We start from the raw sequence: 19,820 nt of genomic DNA, 5'->3' as shown, positions 1-19,820 counted from the left end.
TGGTGGTAGAAGGCAAAGGACGGCGAAGCTGCGCGGCTCGCGGCGTCAGAGTTGCGATTAGAGGAAAAGGTCGCTAGAGGGCGCTCGTCGTGGAGGGGGCGGTGTTGGGAAACAGAGCATCAAGTCCTCCCTCCCGCGTTCCTGTTTCGGCGCCTCCTTCTCTTGGGCTGACCGGGAGGCTTGGCAACGTGGCTCGTAATCCCAGCCATATTTGCTGGGAAATAAACCGTGGAGTTCCACAAATAAGGAATGAAAGTACAACAAAAATTGTGGAGAAATAACGAAAGAAACCTGAAAATATTTAACAATTCAAATATATATTCAATAGATTGTGAGCCTATGCAACAATATTACAATACAATTCATTACACTTCTGCAAAAGTCCATACCATTCTACAAAAATTCAAACAACTCTAATACAATGTGCAAGGAAAGAAATAATGTTCATAAAAAGACTCAGTTCATGCGTGTCAATTTCTTGATTTTAAAGCACTCACAGAGGTTCCCCCGACTGCGGGAAGAATAAAGTGCTAGCGCAGTCCGAATTTCGAACGCAGACGATTTAAATTCTGGAAATCATTTCTTCACTCTTGCAGATGTTAAATTGAAACTTTAATCAATTAGAAAATTATTGAAAATAGTGGGTCATGATAAGCTTCAACAGTAAAGCTGCTTGTGATACTGTTTCAGATTCCTTTGTCTAAGAGACTCTTCCCACATTCCATCTTCCAATGAAACGCTTCTTACAGCACTAGCCCTGTACGTTAAAGCTCAGATCCAGATATTATCACAGGGGCAAAACAGCGTGCTCTGCTGCTGTGCTCACTGATCTCCATCTCCTCCCCAGGGATGTTTCAGCATTGGGAAGAAAGCTTCAGTACCCCCTCCTGTGTACCATGGGCCTAATCTGGACAGGGCCACTGTGAGTCTGGAAACAGAGTTCTGAGTGTGGAGCTCCTCTAGCCTTTGCCTTGTGACTTAAGTATATAATAAAATATAGCTGGCAACAGAGTTCATTGGCCAGGTCCAAAAACAATTAAGGGGGACTAAAAACAATTAAGGGGACTAAGAGCACATGACACTATTTTAGCACTCCCTTTGGCATACAATCTGATAGAGGCAGTGCATATGACTTTCAGTCTGGCTACCTCGAGCCAGTTTGGTGTAGTGGTTAAGTGTGCGGACTCTTATCTGGGAGAACCGGGTTTGATTCCCCACTCCTCCACTTGCACCTGCTGGCATGGCCTTGGGTCAGCCATAGCGCTGGCAGAGGTTGTCCTTGAAAGGGCAGCTGCTGTGAGAGCCCTCTCCAGCCCCACCCACCTCACAGGGTGTTTGTTGTGGGGGAGGAAGGTAAAGGAGATTGTGAGCCGCTCTGAGACTCTTCGGAGTGGAGGGCGGGATATAAATCCAATATCTTCTTCTTCTTCTTCTCGATGGCCTTACGGGCCACTACTGGGGACTGGGGTGTTTTCTCCACCTGCATGGTTTCTCACCAACTGCACTGGCCATCTCAGAGCTTAAGAGCGCAATCCAGAGAAGTGGGGCGGAAAGTCTTTTGGGAGCAGATGAGCCGTTGTGTGGGCGCAGGAAGAGTTTGCGCCGACGTTCAACCAGCGCCACCACAGCAGAGGGGAGTTCCATGGGCAGGGGGCTTCCCAAGCGCCGTTCTGTCCAAGGGCAGCGGTGCCTGAGGGCTGCGCTCAAGCATGGGCAGAAGGAGGCGGAGCACAGCGTTCAGGTGGAGGAGGAGGTGGAGTTGGGGGCATGGCCAGGCTTAGACGGCTTCTTGAGCAGTTTGGGCCCATGACACGCCCCCCCTGAGAGGCGCAACTTTACGCCTGCAAAAATGGCAGCATACCCCATAGGCACTCGAAGCCGCTGTGGAAGCTCGGAAACCCCTTAGGGAGCGGCATGATTGTCTCGCCAATCCCCTTGCGCCTCGGGCTGACAAGCCCCCTCCCCAGCACCCAATCACGGTCTCCCCCCTCCTAGAAATACTTCCTCTCTGGTCTCGCACAACTCAGTTGTTAGGGAAAGGAGCACGTGGCGGAAAGATCTGCCGGTGAGCTCCTGGCCATACGGACTTAAGAGTGAGGGACAGGCAGGCATGTTGGTGACGGGTTTTGCACCTCACGATTGCTTTGACAGTATCTGTGACTTGCAAGGGGGAGAGAGAGGTCTCTCCCTTGGGGCTAACTGCTCTTGTTTCCAGGTCTCCACAGGTTCCGGGCTCCCTGAGGCTCTGCATGCGAGGACTGTCGCCCATGGCTGGGTAAGTTCCACTGTCTCCCCGCCCCCCCGCCTCCCCTCGCTCTCGACCGCTTGGTGTGCGAGCATCTCTGGCACTTGAACAAGGCAGTGGGCTCCAGCAGGGGGCATCTGCTGACCTCACTCCCCTGTGCTTCTACCTGCTCCTTCCCTTGGTCTGCCCTCTGCCGCGTTTCCAACCCCTGGCAGGGCACGAGGAGTGTGTGTGTGGTAGCTGCCCCATTGCGGGGAGGTGGGTCAGAGACTGTCCCTTTAAGAGAGCGCCCAGCTGAAACGCAGCCTCATCTTCCAGCCGCCACCCCTGCAGGTGCTCTTGATCTCTCCGTTTTGCAGGTGGGACTCCAACACAGAGGCTTCCGTGTGTGCCGCTCCACCCCCCTCCGCTCCCTCAGCTGCTTCTGCCTGCCGCTTAAAGCGGAGCCCCGCCCACGGTGAGACTGCCCAGTGCGCACCAGGAAAACTGCTGCATTCTGTTCCAGAAAAATAAAGTCTGAGCTGTGCCCTCTGTTGTCTCTCCTGCTTGGCATATGCTGCACGTTCCCGGGGCAACCCCCCCTGTGGAGAAACACCATTGTGGGCCTATGTTTGTCTGGGACTGGTTGGAGGAGTCTCTCAAACTCTAGGCAAGGCTTTGGCCTAGTCTATTCCTCCTTCCCCTTCCCCTCCTGTCTGGAAGCAGCACTTCTGAGGGGGCCTCCTAGAGAGACAGGAAGTCTTTCAGGCTGGTCTCCCAGAAGGCTGTAGGAGGGAAAACCAGTTCCTGGGTGGGAACTGGGTTTTATATTATAGATTTTGGGAGGGAAAGGCAGTTTTGATTTGAGTCTTGGTGACTGGTGAGTCGGTTCTGGATTATATGGTCAGGGCCAGTTATACATTAGGGAAAGAAGGAGCGTTTATCCATACTTTCATTTATTACTTCTGTTCACCCTGTATTTAAAAATGCCTGTATATAGTTATAGATTTTAAATAAATGTTTTGTCTTTTTAAAAGGTAGTCCATCTGTACCACATAATTTCCCCAACCACCTTAGACCACGCTACTGCAAGAGGGGAGTCCAGGAAAGGGGGAAGGCATGCAGTTGGCAAGGATGCCAATCCTCCAGGGACTCCCAAAGAAGGGCTTTGGTCTCTGTCATAACCAGGTGCTGGGTTGGCAGAGGACCTTGAGGCCAGGCCTCAGAACTGGCAAAGGGGATTGGGAGTCCTGTTCCTCTCAGTCAGGAACCCCTAAATTGAACAGGTGGTGGCAGTGTGCCCTAGTGAGGGAAGAAGACAAGCTCCCTTCAGGAGTTGGCAACTCAAAAGGGAATTGACAGGACCGGGTCTGAAGGCAGAATTGGGCCGGTTTCGTCACACACCCCTCTGTCAGTTGCCTCTCCAAGGGAGTGCCTGGGAGGGTGGGCAGGGAATGGGCTATGAGCCGCCATGCTACCCCCCGCGTGGCTGGACAGGGGAGGGGGGGTGCCGCCTCTCAGCCTGCCCGGGCTGATGGCCTACCTGACTTTACAGTGCTGCTGTACGCTGGGCACTTGGAGGGGGGCTGCTGAAGTGGATGCATGCCCAGCGGCTCACACTCCGAGTTCTGCGGCCCCCAGGGGAGATGTTCCTTGCACATAGTGGGGGGCGGCAGTGGGGCAACACCGGGGGGGGCTCCAGGTGGTGGTGGTGGTGTCTTTTGGACTTGGCCTGGCCACTCCCAGACCCATATTCCAGCTGCTGTCTAGGACAGGAAACTCCTGCACTTAGCACTTCCTGCTTGTCCGCGCATGCTCTTGGCTGCCAGCCTGCCATTGGCAGAGTCTCTGACAGCGGGAGTGGGGGGATTGACGGCCTCATAGGCATGGGCTTTCCGCCCCCTCGCCCAGTCACATGCAATGGGCTGGCCAATCCCATGGTCCTGCGCAAGCCTGCGCCATCCCCACTTCCACCTCAGCAGTGGGCCAATGGCGTGCGCCTGGGCAGAATCACCATGGCGACGGGTTCTCTCATTGGGCCCCTCTTCCCTCTCCCAGCATGGCTTACCATCTCCCCTTTGGAAGCCAATGAGCAGCACCGTAGATCTGCCCACGCCCGAGCGGCTGCCCACCACATATGTCTGGATTGGGCTGTTAGTGATCCTCCTAGGCCAAGTTGTCAAGAACCCCACAAAACTGAAACCATCACTGGGGCAAAGTTTAATTTGAAAAAAAAAGTCCTTTTCTTCTAACAACTGTCATTTGCTTATTATAACTTACGATTCCTGCAGGAGAAGTTCAAACTAAAAGTTTGTGCACAATAATATATTATCTATCTTGTTTTAAACTGTGTATAGTTGTATAACTTGGGTGCAGTATTGGCAGAAAAATGAGGTCTAAATACTCTAGATAAATATCTGACTTTCCTTCCCACCACATGCACACTTTAACTCACAAAGGTGTAGACTTGGGAGATTGCAAAATAGATGCTCTGCAGCACAGACATCATGGCCTTTATAGTGTGAAAGCTTGCCATACATGAAGACTACGCGGGATAGACAGAACATGTGTTCATTAGTGAGTGAAAAAAACAGCACATGCAAAGATGTACATGTGCACAAAACATGCAAGCACCCATAAGTACACACAAGGATGATGACATATCTACTTTGACCTTTGGAGCAATAACAGAAGAAAATGCTCTGCTTAATCCGTGTAGGAAGAAAAGCAGCTGGGGATTTTTATCAGAAAAACAAGCACACAACACCTCTGCTCAAAGCCACACATGGTCTTCTAAGGCTGCGCTTTTCAAAAAAGTTCAGAGACCGATACAGGCACTGGGCCTGGAGCATTTGTCTTTCACCATTGCGCCCAAATTGGTTTAGATTATTAAAATATAATCAATCAACATTTTTGAATAGATTCTCGTGGGGAGCCATGTTTGTCTGAAGTGATAGCTATTTTGCCATTTGATTCTAACTTTGTACTATTTTGCGTGCTTAACCACTGCCCACCAGCTATATGTAGCTCTGCTTGCTGTACCCCATTTAATTGCCTGACAAAGTGTGCATGCACTCAAAAGCTTACATTCTGAATAACACTTTGTTGAAGCAATTTCACACTAGACCTTTAATCCTGGTTTAGCCCTGGCTCCAAACTGACATTCTGCACTAGAATCAGAGAAACCAACTCTGTGACTCTATGATTCTATTGTTTTAGTGTAGAAAGTCAGCTTGGGGACAGGGCTAAACCAGGATCGAAGGTCTAGTGTGAAATTGGTCTTGCAAGGCTTAAAGGTGCCACTGCGCTCCAGCTTTGTTCAACAGATTTGAATGCATTTAATCAATGGAAAATCTTTTGATCAGTTGACAGACTAGTGCCTGTGGACGTAAAGTTGTTGCGCTGTCAGCCCAGAGGGGTTCAGCAGATAACGGTTCTTTCTTCTGTCGGCATCCTTCTGCAGCTCTCAGTGCATTTTAAAGATTTGATTACGGTTAGATTATTTGATCTGTAATAAGGTAATAGCTCCATGAAACACTGCAAAGGCTCTGGAGCTACAAACTGTTGCTTCTTTTTGTAGATAGCCAGGTTGGCTAGCTGACCGGGTTTTTTGGACAGCGGCTTTAAACACTTACACAGGAGAATACAGTTGATGAAGGATTTTTGGTGATACTTTCACTTATGCTTATTTGTGAAGCAGGATGATGAAAGCAAATTGAAGCAGGACAATAGGAGGAGTGTCAGAGCTTGGAGTGAAGCCACAGTGAGGAACTGAGAACTACTAGAGACCCCTTTCCAAGTTTTTATACATATTTATGTATTATAGAACATTTATTGCTCTCAGTAAAAATACTTGTGAGATAGATTTAGAGATACACATTATCAAACTGCAAAACTGCTAGGTTTTCAAGGCTTTTTTAAAACTTCAATTTATTATTGATGTATCTGCAGATGTGGTACTAAGTACATCAGCTACAACCCAGCCAAATTTAAGCCAATTTATTTATCACTGATTTTAGTGGGAGCTAACTGCCCGTTAAGTGGCTTGTATCTGCACTGCATTTCTCCAAACAGTAGAGTTGCCAGCCTCCAGGGGATAGCTGGAGATCTGCTAGAATTACAGCTGATCTCCAGGCAACAAAGAACCAGTTCACCCAGAGAAAATGGCTGCTTTGGAAGGTGGACTCTCTGACATTGTACCCCACTGAAGTCCCTCCCCAAACCCCACCCTCCTCAGGCTCCACCACTAAAATCTCCAGGTATTTCCTGACTAGCAATGATATCAAGTAGTGAGAAATTCCAGGGGCTAGTGCTTAATTGGATTGCTTCTCTGGGAGTAGGAGGGAAACTTGTCCTTTTTTTAGTCATTGCTTCATGTACAAATATACAGATTGAGTCTGCAAGTGGAGGCACAGAGGCACTCCTTCAGGTCAGTAGACCTACCACCCCAAACCACTGGAAAGACAGATCCAGGATCTCCAGGTGATTAATCTCACGCAGAGCAGAGTCTGTCTACCTTCGTCTCTTCCTGACTCAAAACCTGTGCTTTCTTTTCACACAGATGCCCATCTGTCCCTCTCTCCAGCCAATGGTAGGGAGGTCAACCTCCTCCACAACCTGCTGAGCACTTGGTCACAGCCATGAAGGCCCATACTGGACATATCCACATTTCCCTTTGTCATGGTCAAACTCCTTACAGATCCAACCATCTTTTCTACTTCAACAGGAAATGGAGGCCCCAAGGCAACAGCTGGGAATTGTGGGACTACACAGGAGAGACGCAGCAGTGAAGATGGAACCTGGCAGTGAGCAGGAATCTGGCAAGATCACCTCCCTTCTCTCTTCCACCAGTAGAAAAGCCAATATGATTCTACCCAAGAAGACTGAGCACTAGGCTTAACTTCTGGTTATATCATATCCACAGAAATAAAAATAATCTGTTCAAGGAAAAAGGTAAAGCACCAGCCAACTCTCCCCAATAAATCTTAGTTGATCTACCATTCTTTATAAAAAAGCATGAAATAATATGTGTGTCAGAGGCCATAATGTGTAAGGATTGTCCCATTTCTGATCTGCCAAACTTCTGCTCACACTTTAAATGTGTGTGAGAGAGAGAAAATTAGAAATGAAAAGAATGAACTAAGGCTGATACACATGTTACAAAGGCTGCCATGAGGGTTTGGGTCACACATACATTGGAAATTTTGAGTTCCCGTGGTGTGCGTGAGAGGGGATTCAAACCAGGACAATGGCATATGTAAGTAAGGATCTTCATACACACACCCATGCTGTTCTACCCTCATATGGCCCAGTCGGCAGCCATTTGAAGTACAGAAATGATGCAGGGAGAATCCTAAAGCCCTTTCTCCATGATTGATCTGATTTGAGCTGGTCCACACTGTAGAAGCATGGATTTCCAAGCTCACATGTGATCCAAAGGCCTTGTGGCAGCTGCAAGTACTTTGTAACAACATGTGAACCAGCCCCAAGCAGACTGTGCACTTGGGAGGGTTGTATGAAGGAGAGAAATGGCTTTATAAACCCTAGGGTGCATTCGTATCTTGTGCTGCTGGCTTGCTTCCACATTCTTGAGAGTGAACGACTAACTGTATAATCCCAAAGAGCCATTCTGAAGGTAAAGTGGCCTTGAAAGAAGTGTTTCATATATACATCAGTTTCTGGAACATATGGATTTTAACATTTTCACAGGCATTACAATTTTGGATGGGGTGTTGATAAAGCATTCTGTCAAGTAAAGGATAAATGGAGAGGAGAATAATGTAAGCCTCTTTGGGTCCACACTGGGGAAGAAATGCAGGGTATAAATTCAATAAAATAAGTTATAAGAAATAGTCTTCGGTTGCAGCTAGATTTATTAGAATTGTAGATTTTAAAAATGCATGCCACCAGGGGGAAGCCCAAGTGTCTGGTATTAAGATGAACAAAAGATTTAAGAAGTGTGTCTCTGCAAACACAAGATCACACGAGGAAACAGCTGAAATAGAACAAAGACAATTCAAATGTATAGCTCCTCAAATTCAAAGTAAATTCCAGTTGGGAACAACATAACAGGTATTTTGTGACCCATAATACCACTTTTTGATTTACTTATTTTTTACTAATGCAAATGTTTTCAAACACACTCATTTGCTCCTGACATTTGTAGAAGATAACATTGCACCTTACATTTCAGTTAGGTAAGCTGCAGAGGGTGGTCTTATTAAAGAAGCATCCCATGAAGTGGAGGAGAATGCACAGCTCTAGATTCTTGCAGTGCTCACTTGAAGTGCATCTCAGAAGATGCCACAAGGACACAGAGCTGTGGGGACATGCTATCCCTGATATGCCTAGGGGGAAAGGGGAGCTGCTCTGGAGTAGAGTGGAAGTGAAAGGAAATATTTCAAGGGTGTTTGCTTGGAGTTTCATTATAGATATTCCACTGTTGTTGCTTAATTTTCTTTAAATGATACTTTTATTTCCTCACTTAACAAATGTCTGACTTTCATAAACAGTTTTATGATCCCATAACCAAAGAGATCTGTCTACCTTTTATAAGGAAGAGTTTGCATTCAATAGATTTAGATAAAAGAAAAGCACCCAAAGATTTTAAGGCACCTACACACAAACACAAATGTTTCTTCTGAGTGTAATGTTTTAGTTATCAAACACAAAAGACATAGGGAAAAGAAGGTGGCAGCAACCGGCTATGGCTGAGATCACAGCCGCTGCTTCTGCAGAAATAAGCCTTCATCTGTTAATTTGAGCTTCATGTCCCTGTCTGGTTGGTGCAGGACAAAGTCGGGAATGATGAAGTCATCGGCATTGTCATCAATGCCTGACCCAGACTCCAATTCAATTTCATTTCCTGATCCATATTCGTCTCCAGAAAGCACAGAGTTATCAGGATGCTCTTGAAGTCTCTTCATCCTGAAACATCACCATCATTTACAAGAAAAAATTAAAAGTTAAAAATTAAAACTGGAAGTCATCCTAATCTGCTCCCCAGAAATAAGATCACATTACAGACTGAGTCAGTTTTATGATACTGTGAAACGAAACACATGCCTCTGGGCTGTCCTTTTCCTTCAACAGCTAGGAACAAAATGGAGTTAGGTTAGCGATTTTCAGAGCAAAGAACACATTCAGAATGCTTCTTGTCTTGGTTCTGCTTCTCGATAAATCCTTCTGAAGAAGGATCCTTCTCCATGATGAAGGCACCTTTAAGGAAATGCCTTAATAGAAAATTTAATTTGGATCCAACCCTATGTGCAAACATTCAATATTTTCAAGATTGACGTTTGTTGGTGAAAATTCATTTTACTTACACCATTGGTTCAGCCTCGGGACGGAGGATCATATCAGCAGCTCCATCAGGAATTACATTCTGTGCACCTTGTTCTTCAAGACAATTTGAGGAAAGGACATCAGGTCTACATCTGACCCTCATGTACCTGCCCATCTGAACAGGAACCCCTGGTGGAAATGGTTATATATTAAAAAATAATCCTTATTAAATAATATTATTGTCATCGGGCTTTTTTTGGTAGAAAAGGCCCGGCAGGAACTCACTTGAATATTATGACACCCCCCCTGATGTCACCATTGTTTCACAGGGCTTTTTTGTAGGAAAAACCCTAGCAGGAACTCATTTGCATGTTAGGCCCCACACCCTGGTGCCAAGCCAGCCAGAACTGTGTTCCTTTGTGTTCCTGCTCAACCCACCCCCTCCCCCCGATTGTCATCATAAAAGCAACTATTATAAATACGCAGAAATAGAGCTGAAAAGTTGAGTATTAGAGTTTCAAAGAAGGGCATCCCATGCCGAAGTCTGAAGGGAAACACCCTGTGGTTTCCTCAACGAAACTTAAATCTCTCACACAAACAACTCCATAGCATATCACCACTTAGCTTCACAGGGTATCAGTTTTTCAAATAGCTGTATGCTTATGCACATATTTCTTGGGAAGGAAATAAGAAAATACAACACAAAACTGCGCAAGCATTCAAGTTATCCAGCTTGCACACTCTCGTGCGATTTTGGATGATCCTCATAAAAGATATCACATGGCTTTTGGTATTGGATATTTCTTCAGACTCATAAGGCTGATACTGCTTTGGACTAATCATGCTGTCTGCAACTACTGTCTCCTTTTATTCCTCTGGCCAGCGGATGAAGCTAGCCAAGTTGATCTTGTTGAACAAACATTTTGCCAGAGCAAGGCAAGTTAAGATCTTGTGATTGAAAATGAGGCAAAAGGCTGACGAAGCAAAGATCCTGGAGGTCCAGACCATGAGCCAACCAAGATGCCTTCTGCTCTTTACTCAGTGATGGACGTCTCAGCTCACTGGTACAGCATCTGCATTGCATGCAGGAAATCCCAGGTTTAAACCTCCTCTTGAAAGGCTCAGAAGATCTGTGCCTGAGAAAGGGTTGCCAGCTCTGGATTGGGATTGGGAAATACATGGAGGGGGCCATGGAAAGGAAGGAGGGGAGGAACCTTTGCAGGGTATCATGCCATAGTGCCCACCCTCTTGGTTGTTTGGAGATCAACTGCAATAGCAAAGAATCTCCAAGTGCCACCTGGAGGTTGGCAACCCTAGCCTGAGACCCCAGAGAGCCACTGCCAGTCAGAGTGGATAACACTGACCTTGATAGACCAAAGGTCTGACTCAGTATGAGGCAGCTTTGTGCACAAAGAGCATGAGCAGCCATTGCTGTGGCCTGCTAACTCCTGCAAACAACTGCCTGCACAACTGGTCTGCTCATGTGCTAGTGAAAGAGAGAGACAGAATATTGTGGCAACTCTTTCCACTACCAAAGAAAATGCCAGATGCATTTCTTTCTGAGTCCAGAAGTGGCTGCTGCAATCTTCCATTCATTCCTGCTTTGGATCTCAATTATACAGGGCAAAACTGCCAGAAAGGCAGTTTCAAAACACACAAAAGAGCAGCCAGGGGTTGCATGACCCTTTCCATGACAGCTGTTTTCCTGCTCAGAAATCTCACCCACAACTCTTTTTCCTTCTGTAACTTCCAGATAAGAAGTTACCTTGGTAGGCACCTAAAGTCAATATACGTAGGTTGAATGTGGAGGGGCTGAGAGCAAGTCCTGCCCCCAGCTGACACATGCATTTAAAGGTCAGAACAGAGTAGTCACAAGAATGATTGCAGAACTTTTCCCATGAGGCTGGGCACTCTGCTTTGTAAGGGTTTCCAGTCACAGTTACATATGTGTAGGCTCTGTTCTAATCTATAAATGGAAGTGCAGCATTATTTGGGGTGGGGCTACAGTGCCCCCAATCCCTTCCATCCACATGTCTTCATTTGTCTCTTAAAATGGCTATCACAGAGGTCCCCAACCTGTTATGAGCCTGCGAGCAGCTTTGGAATTCTGACAATCATAGCAGGAACAGCCACAAAATGGTTCCCTCAGGAGGCAAAGCGAGTCACAAAACGCTTCCCACAGTTTACTGTCAGTCACACAGTGAAGATTCTTGTGCTGTGGTAGGGTTGCCAGGTCTGTGTTGGAAAATACCTGGAGACTTTGGGAATGGATTTGGGAGAGGGTGGGGTGTGGGGAGGGGCCTCAGCATGGTACAATGCCATAGAGTCCACTCTTCAAAGCAGCCATTTTCTCCAGGGGAACTGATCTCTGCCAGCTGAAGATCAGTTGTTAAAACAGGAGATATCCAGGCCCCACCCGTAGGCTGGCACCCCTATCGGAGAACTGCTGCCAAAACAACATTAAAAATAAATCTTCAGTCAGAAGCCTTCCTGACCTCACACCTTTTCTAAAACCACTTCCTGGGTGCCAGGAAAGGTATTGGTGGGCACCATGGTTCCCCCTAGGCACCACGTTGGAGACGCTGGGCTATAGCTTTTCAAACTGTAGGCCTGCTCAGTGGGGAAAGCCTAGCAATTCATTCCACATACGGACTTGTCTCTGTATCTAAGCAAAATTACCTAATGGAATCACAATTATCCTCTCAAAAGACACATTACAATTTTTAAATGATATATTACAATTTTTAATATTGTATGTGGGTTCCCCTGACCTGACTTTGAGTCAGATATTCACAGGTAAAATGCTAGGGAACTGGGTTCCCAACCAAATTGCACCGGATGGCAATTTGGATTGGGAATGGGATCATAGCGTAACATTTTTCCATCTGGAAACAGCTAGACGGGGGACAATAATTGCCTCATGAGGGGATCGCACATGCAGCTCCCCAACAGGACAGGTAGCATCCCGAAGGCCATTTAAAGTCTGGGTTGGGAAATATCTGGAGATTTGGGGGCTGGAGCCCAGGATGGGTGGAGTTTGGGGAGCGGAGCGACCGCAGGAGGTTATAATGCCATCAAGTCCACCTTGCAAAGCAACCATTTTCTCCAAGGGAACTGATCTCTACAGAGATAGATCAAGATGGGTGGTAGCTGTGTTAGTCTGTCAGTAGCAGCGGAAAAGAGCAAGAGTCCGGTAGCATCTTAAAGAACTAACACAATTTATGGCAGGGAATGAGCATTTGTGAGTCACTGCTCACTACCCATCCACAAATTTTGTTAGTCTTTCAGGTGCTACTGGACTCCTACTCTGATGTGTATAGACTAATTGCAAGGCCCTAACCTGCAAAGGTTTGCCTAGTCCAATGAAAGATCCAAATAGCTTACCAGTCAGCCTGCCTCACATGCCAGCTGCTTCCAGAAGGAGGAATAAAAACATGTCCTGCCCCATCCCAGCAGCAGAAAGTGGCATGGCAGAAAATGGGAACAGCATCCATACTCTTCCCATCCCCATCCCATGTCACTGGTTGCTGCCACTGCTCCCCCCACCCCAATTTCTCACACAGGGTTACCCACCTCAAGGTGAAGCCTCACATTCTCCAGGAGTTACCACTGCTCTCCAGACTACAGAGATCAGACTACAAGAACTGGTGACTCCAGAGGGTGAATACATTAGAATATTTATAATGCTATGCTAACATGTTAAAAAGTATATTGGGTGGCTAGAAACATCTCTGAGAAAAAGATGTTCTCAGTTTAACCCATGCTTGAGGAGAAACAGTGTAATTAATATTTACTGCCATTCTCACCATCATTCTCCAATTCCAACAAGTTTCTTACCTTTTGCTGTTTTCCCACCAACTTATACTATCCAGACCAAACTGTTATTCTTTCAATTTGTTAATTTCACTATCTTGCCATTGGATTCTAACTTTATACTATTTTGCATGCTTAGCCACTACCCACAAGCTATATGTAGCACTGCTAATTGTACCACATTTCATTGTCTGATGAAGTATGCTTTTAGCACACGAAAGCTTACTTTCTTAATAAAACTTTGTTGGTCTTAAAGGAGCTACTGGACTTCAACTTTTTTCTGACAAATGCTGTGAGTTGTACTTGAGATGAGTACTGTGTCATGCAGATGTCTCCTTTAATCCAGGGGTTTCCTGCTTTCCACATGAGGAAAAATATTTGTTTGGCAGGCACAGCCCAAATTCAGGAAGACACCTTACTCAACTGCAGGAAGCAAAGATGGCAGGATAGGTCTCTCAGTGGTTACTAGCCATGGTGATTAAGGAAAACCTCCACAGTCAGAGGTGCTAAACCTCTGAATCCTGGAGCCAGGAGGCAACATCAGGGAAATATCTTGGACTTTATTCCCTCTTGTTGGCCCTCCAGAGGAACTGGTTGGCCACTGTGTGAGATAGGATGTTGGACTAGATGGACCACTGGTCTTATCCAGGAATGCTCTTTTTATGAGACGAGAAATAGTCAGCAGAAAAAAAGCTGTATCTGAGGCCAGGGACAGGCTGTGTGATCTGGCTGGACAGCAAGAGAAAATTTAGAACATTTGATCTTCTGGTCAACAAACATTCAGTGTGCGTGTATTCCCTCTACTCTGTGCTATCATATCTAGCAACACAAATGGCAGGGAGGCAATTTAAGATAAAGGCTATCAGAACAGATGACACTCTCATAAATGCCTTTTAACTTTTTGTGGAAAATGTTTGCCACCAGGGCTTTTTTTGTAGAAAAAAGCCCAGCGGGAACTCATTTGCGTATTAGACCACATACCGCTGACACCAAGCCAGTTGAAACTGCATTCCTGTGTGTTCTTGCTAATAAAAAGCCTGGTTGCCACTGCAAAGAATAATTTCTGACTGAAGTTTTTCAGTTGAATTCCTTCCCATTTAGCTAAATAACATTCTGTAGAACACACACCCCTTTTCTAACATTCAAAGGAGCCAAACAAAGCATTTGAAACCTGGCTGGGCAGTTTATGGAATTAATTTTTTATCCCGCTCTTCAGTAGTATTAGCGGATTACAAAGAAATCTTTCTGGCTGTGTTCATCCTTTGTTTACTCAAGTTCACTGAATATTTCGTTACACTTCCTTCCATATTTCAACTGAATCACTTTCTGAGCTTTCTAAGAAGCACAGATCTATTTTATTAAATAAAAATGTTTGGCCCTTTTTGCTTCATATCCTCAGCTGCTCTGTTTCAACCTAACCCTGCTCTCTCTTTGGAAGCCCAGCCCTGTCCTCCAATCCAATGCCTTCCTCCAATCCAACGCCATTGCTATGCTCTCTCTTGCATGCTTCTCTTGTGCTCTGCTGGCCAAGCAAGCCATCCCCAAGCCAGTTCCTGGCCACCCCTATCCCTCAGAGTCCCAAGTCAGCATGGCTATGTGCCCCACTAAATGAAAAATCTTGGCTATGGGTGCCCTGCTAAATGAAAAACTCTGCCTATGGCCCCGTCCCCATCCTCTGCTTGGTGAAACTACTTTGGAAAGTGATGGGCATTTCCAGGGATCGTTTTGTAGGAAAATAGGTGGTGGAGCTCATCCAGAGATTGTTATGCAGCTGCACCTACTATTCAACGGATAAGGTGGGAAGGAGGAGGTGGAGCTCTCAGAAAGGTTCAGGAGCTGTGCTCCTGTGAGCTCCCACTGAATCCGAGGCCTGGACATTTCAAAAACAGTTTAAAATAATAGCACACGTGTGAGTTGAGCTGCGGCTCAGAAGGGAAAAGGCAACCCCCCCCCCCCCCACACACACACACTATATGTTGTCAGGCTCGGTGGTTCTATAGATCCCAACTATGTGGGGAGGGGGAGTGTCCTAATGGTTATTGGACCAGCAGCTGTTCAGAATGTAGCATGATTTCATCACCCCAACAGGAAAAGGTAACTTAAATTAGAGGTCTCATAAATGTATCTAGGATATGTGATCATTAGGCACATTTCCTTCTAGCTGTTTATGTATCCTGTGTGGTAACATTTGGCATATAGAAGAGAACCCTCAATGTCTTCACACTTACAAAAATGTCCTTTTACGCCAAAAGCCCCAACAGAGGAAGTTGACTTCCTTTACTAACACCTTGCTGTTTTGTTGCAATACTATATTCTGTGTCAGGGTTGCCAGCTTCCAGGTGGTGGCTGGAGATGGCCTGCTGTTGCAGCTGATATCCAGGTGACAAGAGATCAGTTCCCCAGGAGAAAATGGCCACTTTGGAAGGTAGACTCTATAGCATTATATCGCATGAGGTCCCTCCCCTCCCATGCCCTGCCCTCCTCAATCTCCACCCCCAAAATCTCCAGATATTTCCCAGCCCAGAGCTGGCAACCCTGTTCTGTAATCAGTTACACTTAGGGGGATATTTTTTTTAACAGGAACTCACAGGAATGCAGTTCTGGCTGGCTTGGTGCCAGGGGTGTGGCCTAACATGCAAAGGAGTTTCTGATGGGCTTTTTCTACAAAAAAGCCCTGTGTGAAACCATGGTGCCATTAGGGGGTGTGGTCAAATATGCAAATGAGTTCCTGCTGGGCTTTTACTACCAAAAAAGCCCTGGTTACACGCAAGTAAATCTATTAAAGTCTGAGACAGGTAGATATAACACTGGAGGAAGGGGGGGGGAGGACGAACATATTCCCTCTCCCCTGCTCACTCTGAACACACATTTTAAGTGAAGTTATGGGTACAATTGTTTTCTATAAATCATTCAAAAGGCTAGATTCCTGAAACTAAGCACATATACTATATTTTAACTGATGCTATATAAATGGAATTTCTACATCAGGGCAGAAACTATTTTGTTTGCCAGTCCAGAATTATTTATGCTTAGTTCTGCAACCTTGGAGTCTGTGATTACAAAGTCTGAAACTTATACTTAAAATGATAGCATATTCTTCTAAGGCTGTGGTATGCAACCCATGGGATGACACAGGGCCCCATAGTGGATCACAGAGCCCCACAGACATTACTTTTGCAAGCGGCTACATCCATATTTTTGCTTTGTGTGTTGTGGGGGGGGGTGTCCTTTTTGGAAGGATTTGCGGCTATGCATCCACAGAGAGCCAGGCAGGATGCTGCATCTTTGACCTTAGAGGACCAGAAGAATGACCAAGTGAGTTGGAGAGGATTCCTTTTCTCAAAAGGAGGCTTCTTCCTCTCGTGTAACTGCTATGTCATGTCGCTTCCAGTCACATGTGTGTCCTTCTGTGCATCCCCTGCCATCTGGGGGATTAAAGATGGGTCCCAGGTCTGAAAAGACCAAAGCCCAGTGCTCCTAAGGCCTATTTAAATGTCCATTGTACATCTTAGAGAGCCCCATGGTGCAGAGTGTTAAAGCTGCAGTACTGCAGTCCTAAGCTCTGCTCACGACCTGAGTTCGATCCCCAGTGGAAGCTGGGTTTTCAGGCAGCCGGCTCGAGGTTGATTCAGCCGTCCATCCTTCTGAGGTCGGTAAAATGAGTACCCAGCTTGCTGGGGGAAAGTGTAGATGACTGGGGAAGGCAATAGCAAACCACCCCATAAAAAGTTTGCCATGAAAACATTGTGAAAGCAATGTCACCCCAGAGTCAGAAACGACTGGTGCTTGCACAGGGGACCTTTCCTTTCCTGTACATCTTAGTGAACATGCAACTTTTGACTCCACAGCTGCCCCCACTTAATCTGCACAGTGTATTTCCCCAGCACTCAGAAAGCAATGCATCGTTGTTGTCAACATGTGGTATTTTGCTTTAGCTTATATATCCATTGTAGCTTGCAAGTGTGTGAAATGTGGGTGTGCATCCCTGTGCCCATGACATCACTAGCTGAAAGTGATGTGTTCCCCCACACCTACACCATTTTGTACTACAGACAGACAGACATGTACATGAAGACTGGTTGCTCCTTTTTTATACCTCCAAAAGAAAGCACATGAAGACTTTTCAAATCAAAACTGAAAGAGAATCCTTGAACATTCACCAACACATTTCCCCTTTCTGCAGCAACATTCTGCAATTTCATTATTTTTATTTGTTATTTCAATTCTCCACACACACCCCTTCTTAAGTTTTGGAAAGTTGTGCCTGCCTTTCCAACCAATAAACTTTCTTTAGAGCTTTGGGTATGGTCTCACCCTCCTGGGAACTGTAAATAAATGACTGAAAAGACACACATGTGTTTTGTGCACAGACTACCACACACACACACATTCACTCACAGTGCAAGGCTGTCCCTCTTTGCATTCACTATGGAAGGAACATGGACACTATAGACATAGGAACGCCAGCCTCCAGGTGGGACATGGGGATCTCTCAGAATTACAGCTCATCTCCATGTTACAGAGGTCTGCCCCCAGCAAAAATTGATCCTTTAGAGGATAGACTGTATTGCACTGTACCCCACTTAGCTGCCTGTCCTCCCCAGGCTCCATCCCCAAATCGCCAGGAGTTTCCCAGCCTGCAGCCAGCAACCCCATCCCTCCCACCGGTAGCAACCCTAATGGGACATCATGTGCTACTGATGCCAGCATTACAATACAGTGCTAAGAATAAGGGTCCTGAGAAGAGGGCATCCTCTGGAGAAACCCTTCACCCCACCACATCTCTGCCTTCTGCCACACAGTGCCATAAACCAATAAGGCTGCAGAAAGAACAAGCCATGTGCCGTTTTACCTTGTGTTGTGCATCCCATGAAGAGGATTATGCACAGAGCCAGGAAAATCCTCCCCATATACCGGACAGGCATTTGCTCTTCAGCCCGCATAGCTCCCCGCTTTGCCAACTGTCACTGCCACTCCGAGAACTACCACAGGGCGAGGGAAGTGCCGACCGCCTTTAGAGAAGGCTTCCAAAACCTCAAACCCAACCCATGACTTGCGTCACAACTTCCTGAGAACAGCAGAGTGATGCATCCGATACTAAAACCAAGAGCCTCGTCCCACAGTTCTTGTACCTCTTACCACAACAGGAATGTTGCCTAAACAACAGCAGAAGAGTGAGCCTTTAGGGTTGGCAAATGCATGTTGATACAACACACCGTTTGAGGATTTGGGTTGCAGGAAAGGACACTCCTGATGCCAGCTTTGCACCAACCCCCTATTCGTTCTCCCATTTTGGTGTAGTGGTTAAGTGCACAGACTCTTATCTGGGAGAACGGGGTTTGATACCCCATTCCTCCACTTGCAGCTGCTGGAATGGGCATGGGTCAGCCACAGCTCTCACAGAGGTTGTCCTTGAAAGGGCAACTTCTGGGAGAGCTCTCTCAGCCCCATCTACCTCACAGGGTGTTTGTTGTGGGGAAGGAAGGTAAAGGAGATTGTGAACCGCTCTGAGACTCTGAGATTCAGAGTGAAGGGCGGAATATAAATCTAATATCTTTTTATACTGAGCAGACAATATTCCCTCTCTTCCCTCTTTCCTAAGCAACAGATGTTTCTTGCTAAGCTTGGTGTAATGTGCTGTCAGACTGCAGTCGACTTATGGTGATCCACATAGGGTTTTCAAAGCAAGAGATATTCAGAGGTGGTTTGCCCTTGTCCGCCTCTATGTCATGACTCAGGACTTCTTTGGGGGTCTCCCATCCAAATACTCACCAGGACTAATCCTGCTTAGCTTCTGCCAAGATCCAGCTAGCCTGGGTCCTCCAGATCATGGCAAGCTTTCTAGGACCAGCATTTTGCGGGAGAGGAGTGAGGAGAACCCCACAGACTTTGGTGAATTTTCAGTCACTTATTTAAAATATACAGTCAGGTAACACCCCAACCAAAGCTCTCAGAAGAAAGTTCAAGCGGTGATGGCATCAGTGTTGGACTCTGGGGTGGAAATCCAGGGTCCCAGCTCATGAGTTCAACAGAGAGGCTCCCAAAGCAAGCTGTAGTTTCACATTTTAAATATAGTTTCACATTTAAAAGAAGGGGGCATAAGATCATTAAGTCAAAAGGATTATCTAAATGCACCACTGGTTCTAAAGCTATGAATCCAGATGTTATAGATGCCAAAACTCCACAATCACCAACCTTTTTTGTTCTTGTTCAGTCTCACAGTCGAGTCCGACTCCTTGCGACCCCATGGACAAAGTCACACCAGGCCCTCCTGTCTTCCACCATCCTCCAAAGTCTGCTCAAATTCATGTTTATTACATCAGTAATGCTGTCCAGCCATCTCATCTTTTGCTGTCCACTTCTTCTTTTGCCTTCTGTCTTTCCCAGCATCAGGATCTTCAGGGAGTGTGCCCTTCTCAGTTGGTGGCCAAAGTATTTGAGCTTCTTACAGTCCAAGGGACTCTCAAGATTCTTCTCCAGCACCACATCTCAAAAGCAT

General features: G+C 46.3%; 1 protein-coding gene across 1 annotated transcript; it reads right to left on the bottom strand.

The window, feature by feature from the left end:
• Positions 1–8,079: 8,079 nt before the first annotated feature.
• On the bottom strand, positions 8,080–18,436 carry SRGN (serglycin). Its single transcript, XM_060240803.1, has 3 exons — positions 18,174–18,436; positions 9,550–9,697; positions 8,080–9,151 (listed from the first exon to the last, which is right to left on the bottom strand). Exons 1-3 carry the CDS (start codon positions 18,262–18,264, stop codon positions 8,941–8,943), a joined length of 450 nt encoding a protein of 149 aa, XP_060096786.1. The 5' UTR covers positions 18,265–18,436; the 3' UTR covers positions 8,080–8,940.
• Between the last annotated feature and the right edge of the window lie 1,384 nt (positions 18,437–19,820).

This window comes from Heteronotia binoei, chromosome 6 (assembly GCF_032191835.1).
Source record: "Heteronotia binoei isolate CCM8104 ecotype False Entrance Well chromosome 6, APGP_CSIRO_Hbin_v1, whole genome shotgun sequence".
Taxonomy (NCBI): domain Eukaryota; kingdom Metazoa; phylum Chordata; class Lepidosauria; order Squamata; family Gekkonidae; genus Heteronotia; species Heteronotia binoei.
The sequence above is the reverse complement of the archived record's forward strand: the minus strand, read 5'-3'. Positions and strand labels throughout refer to the sequence as shown.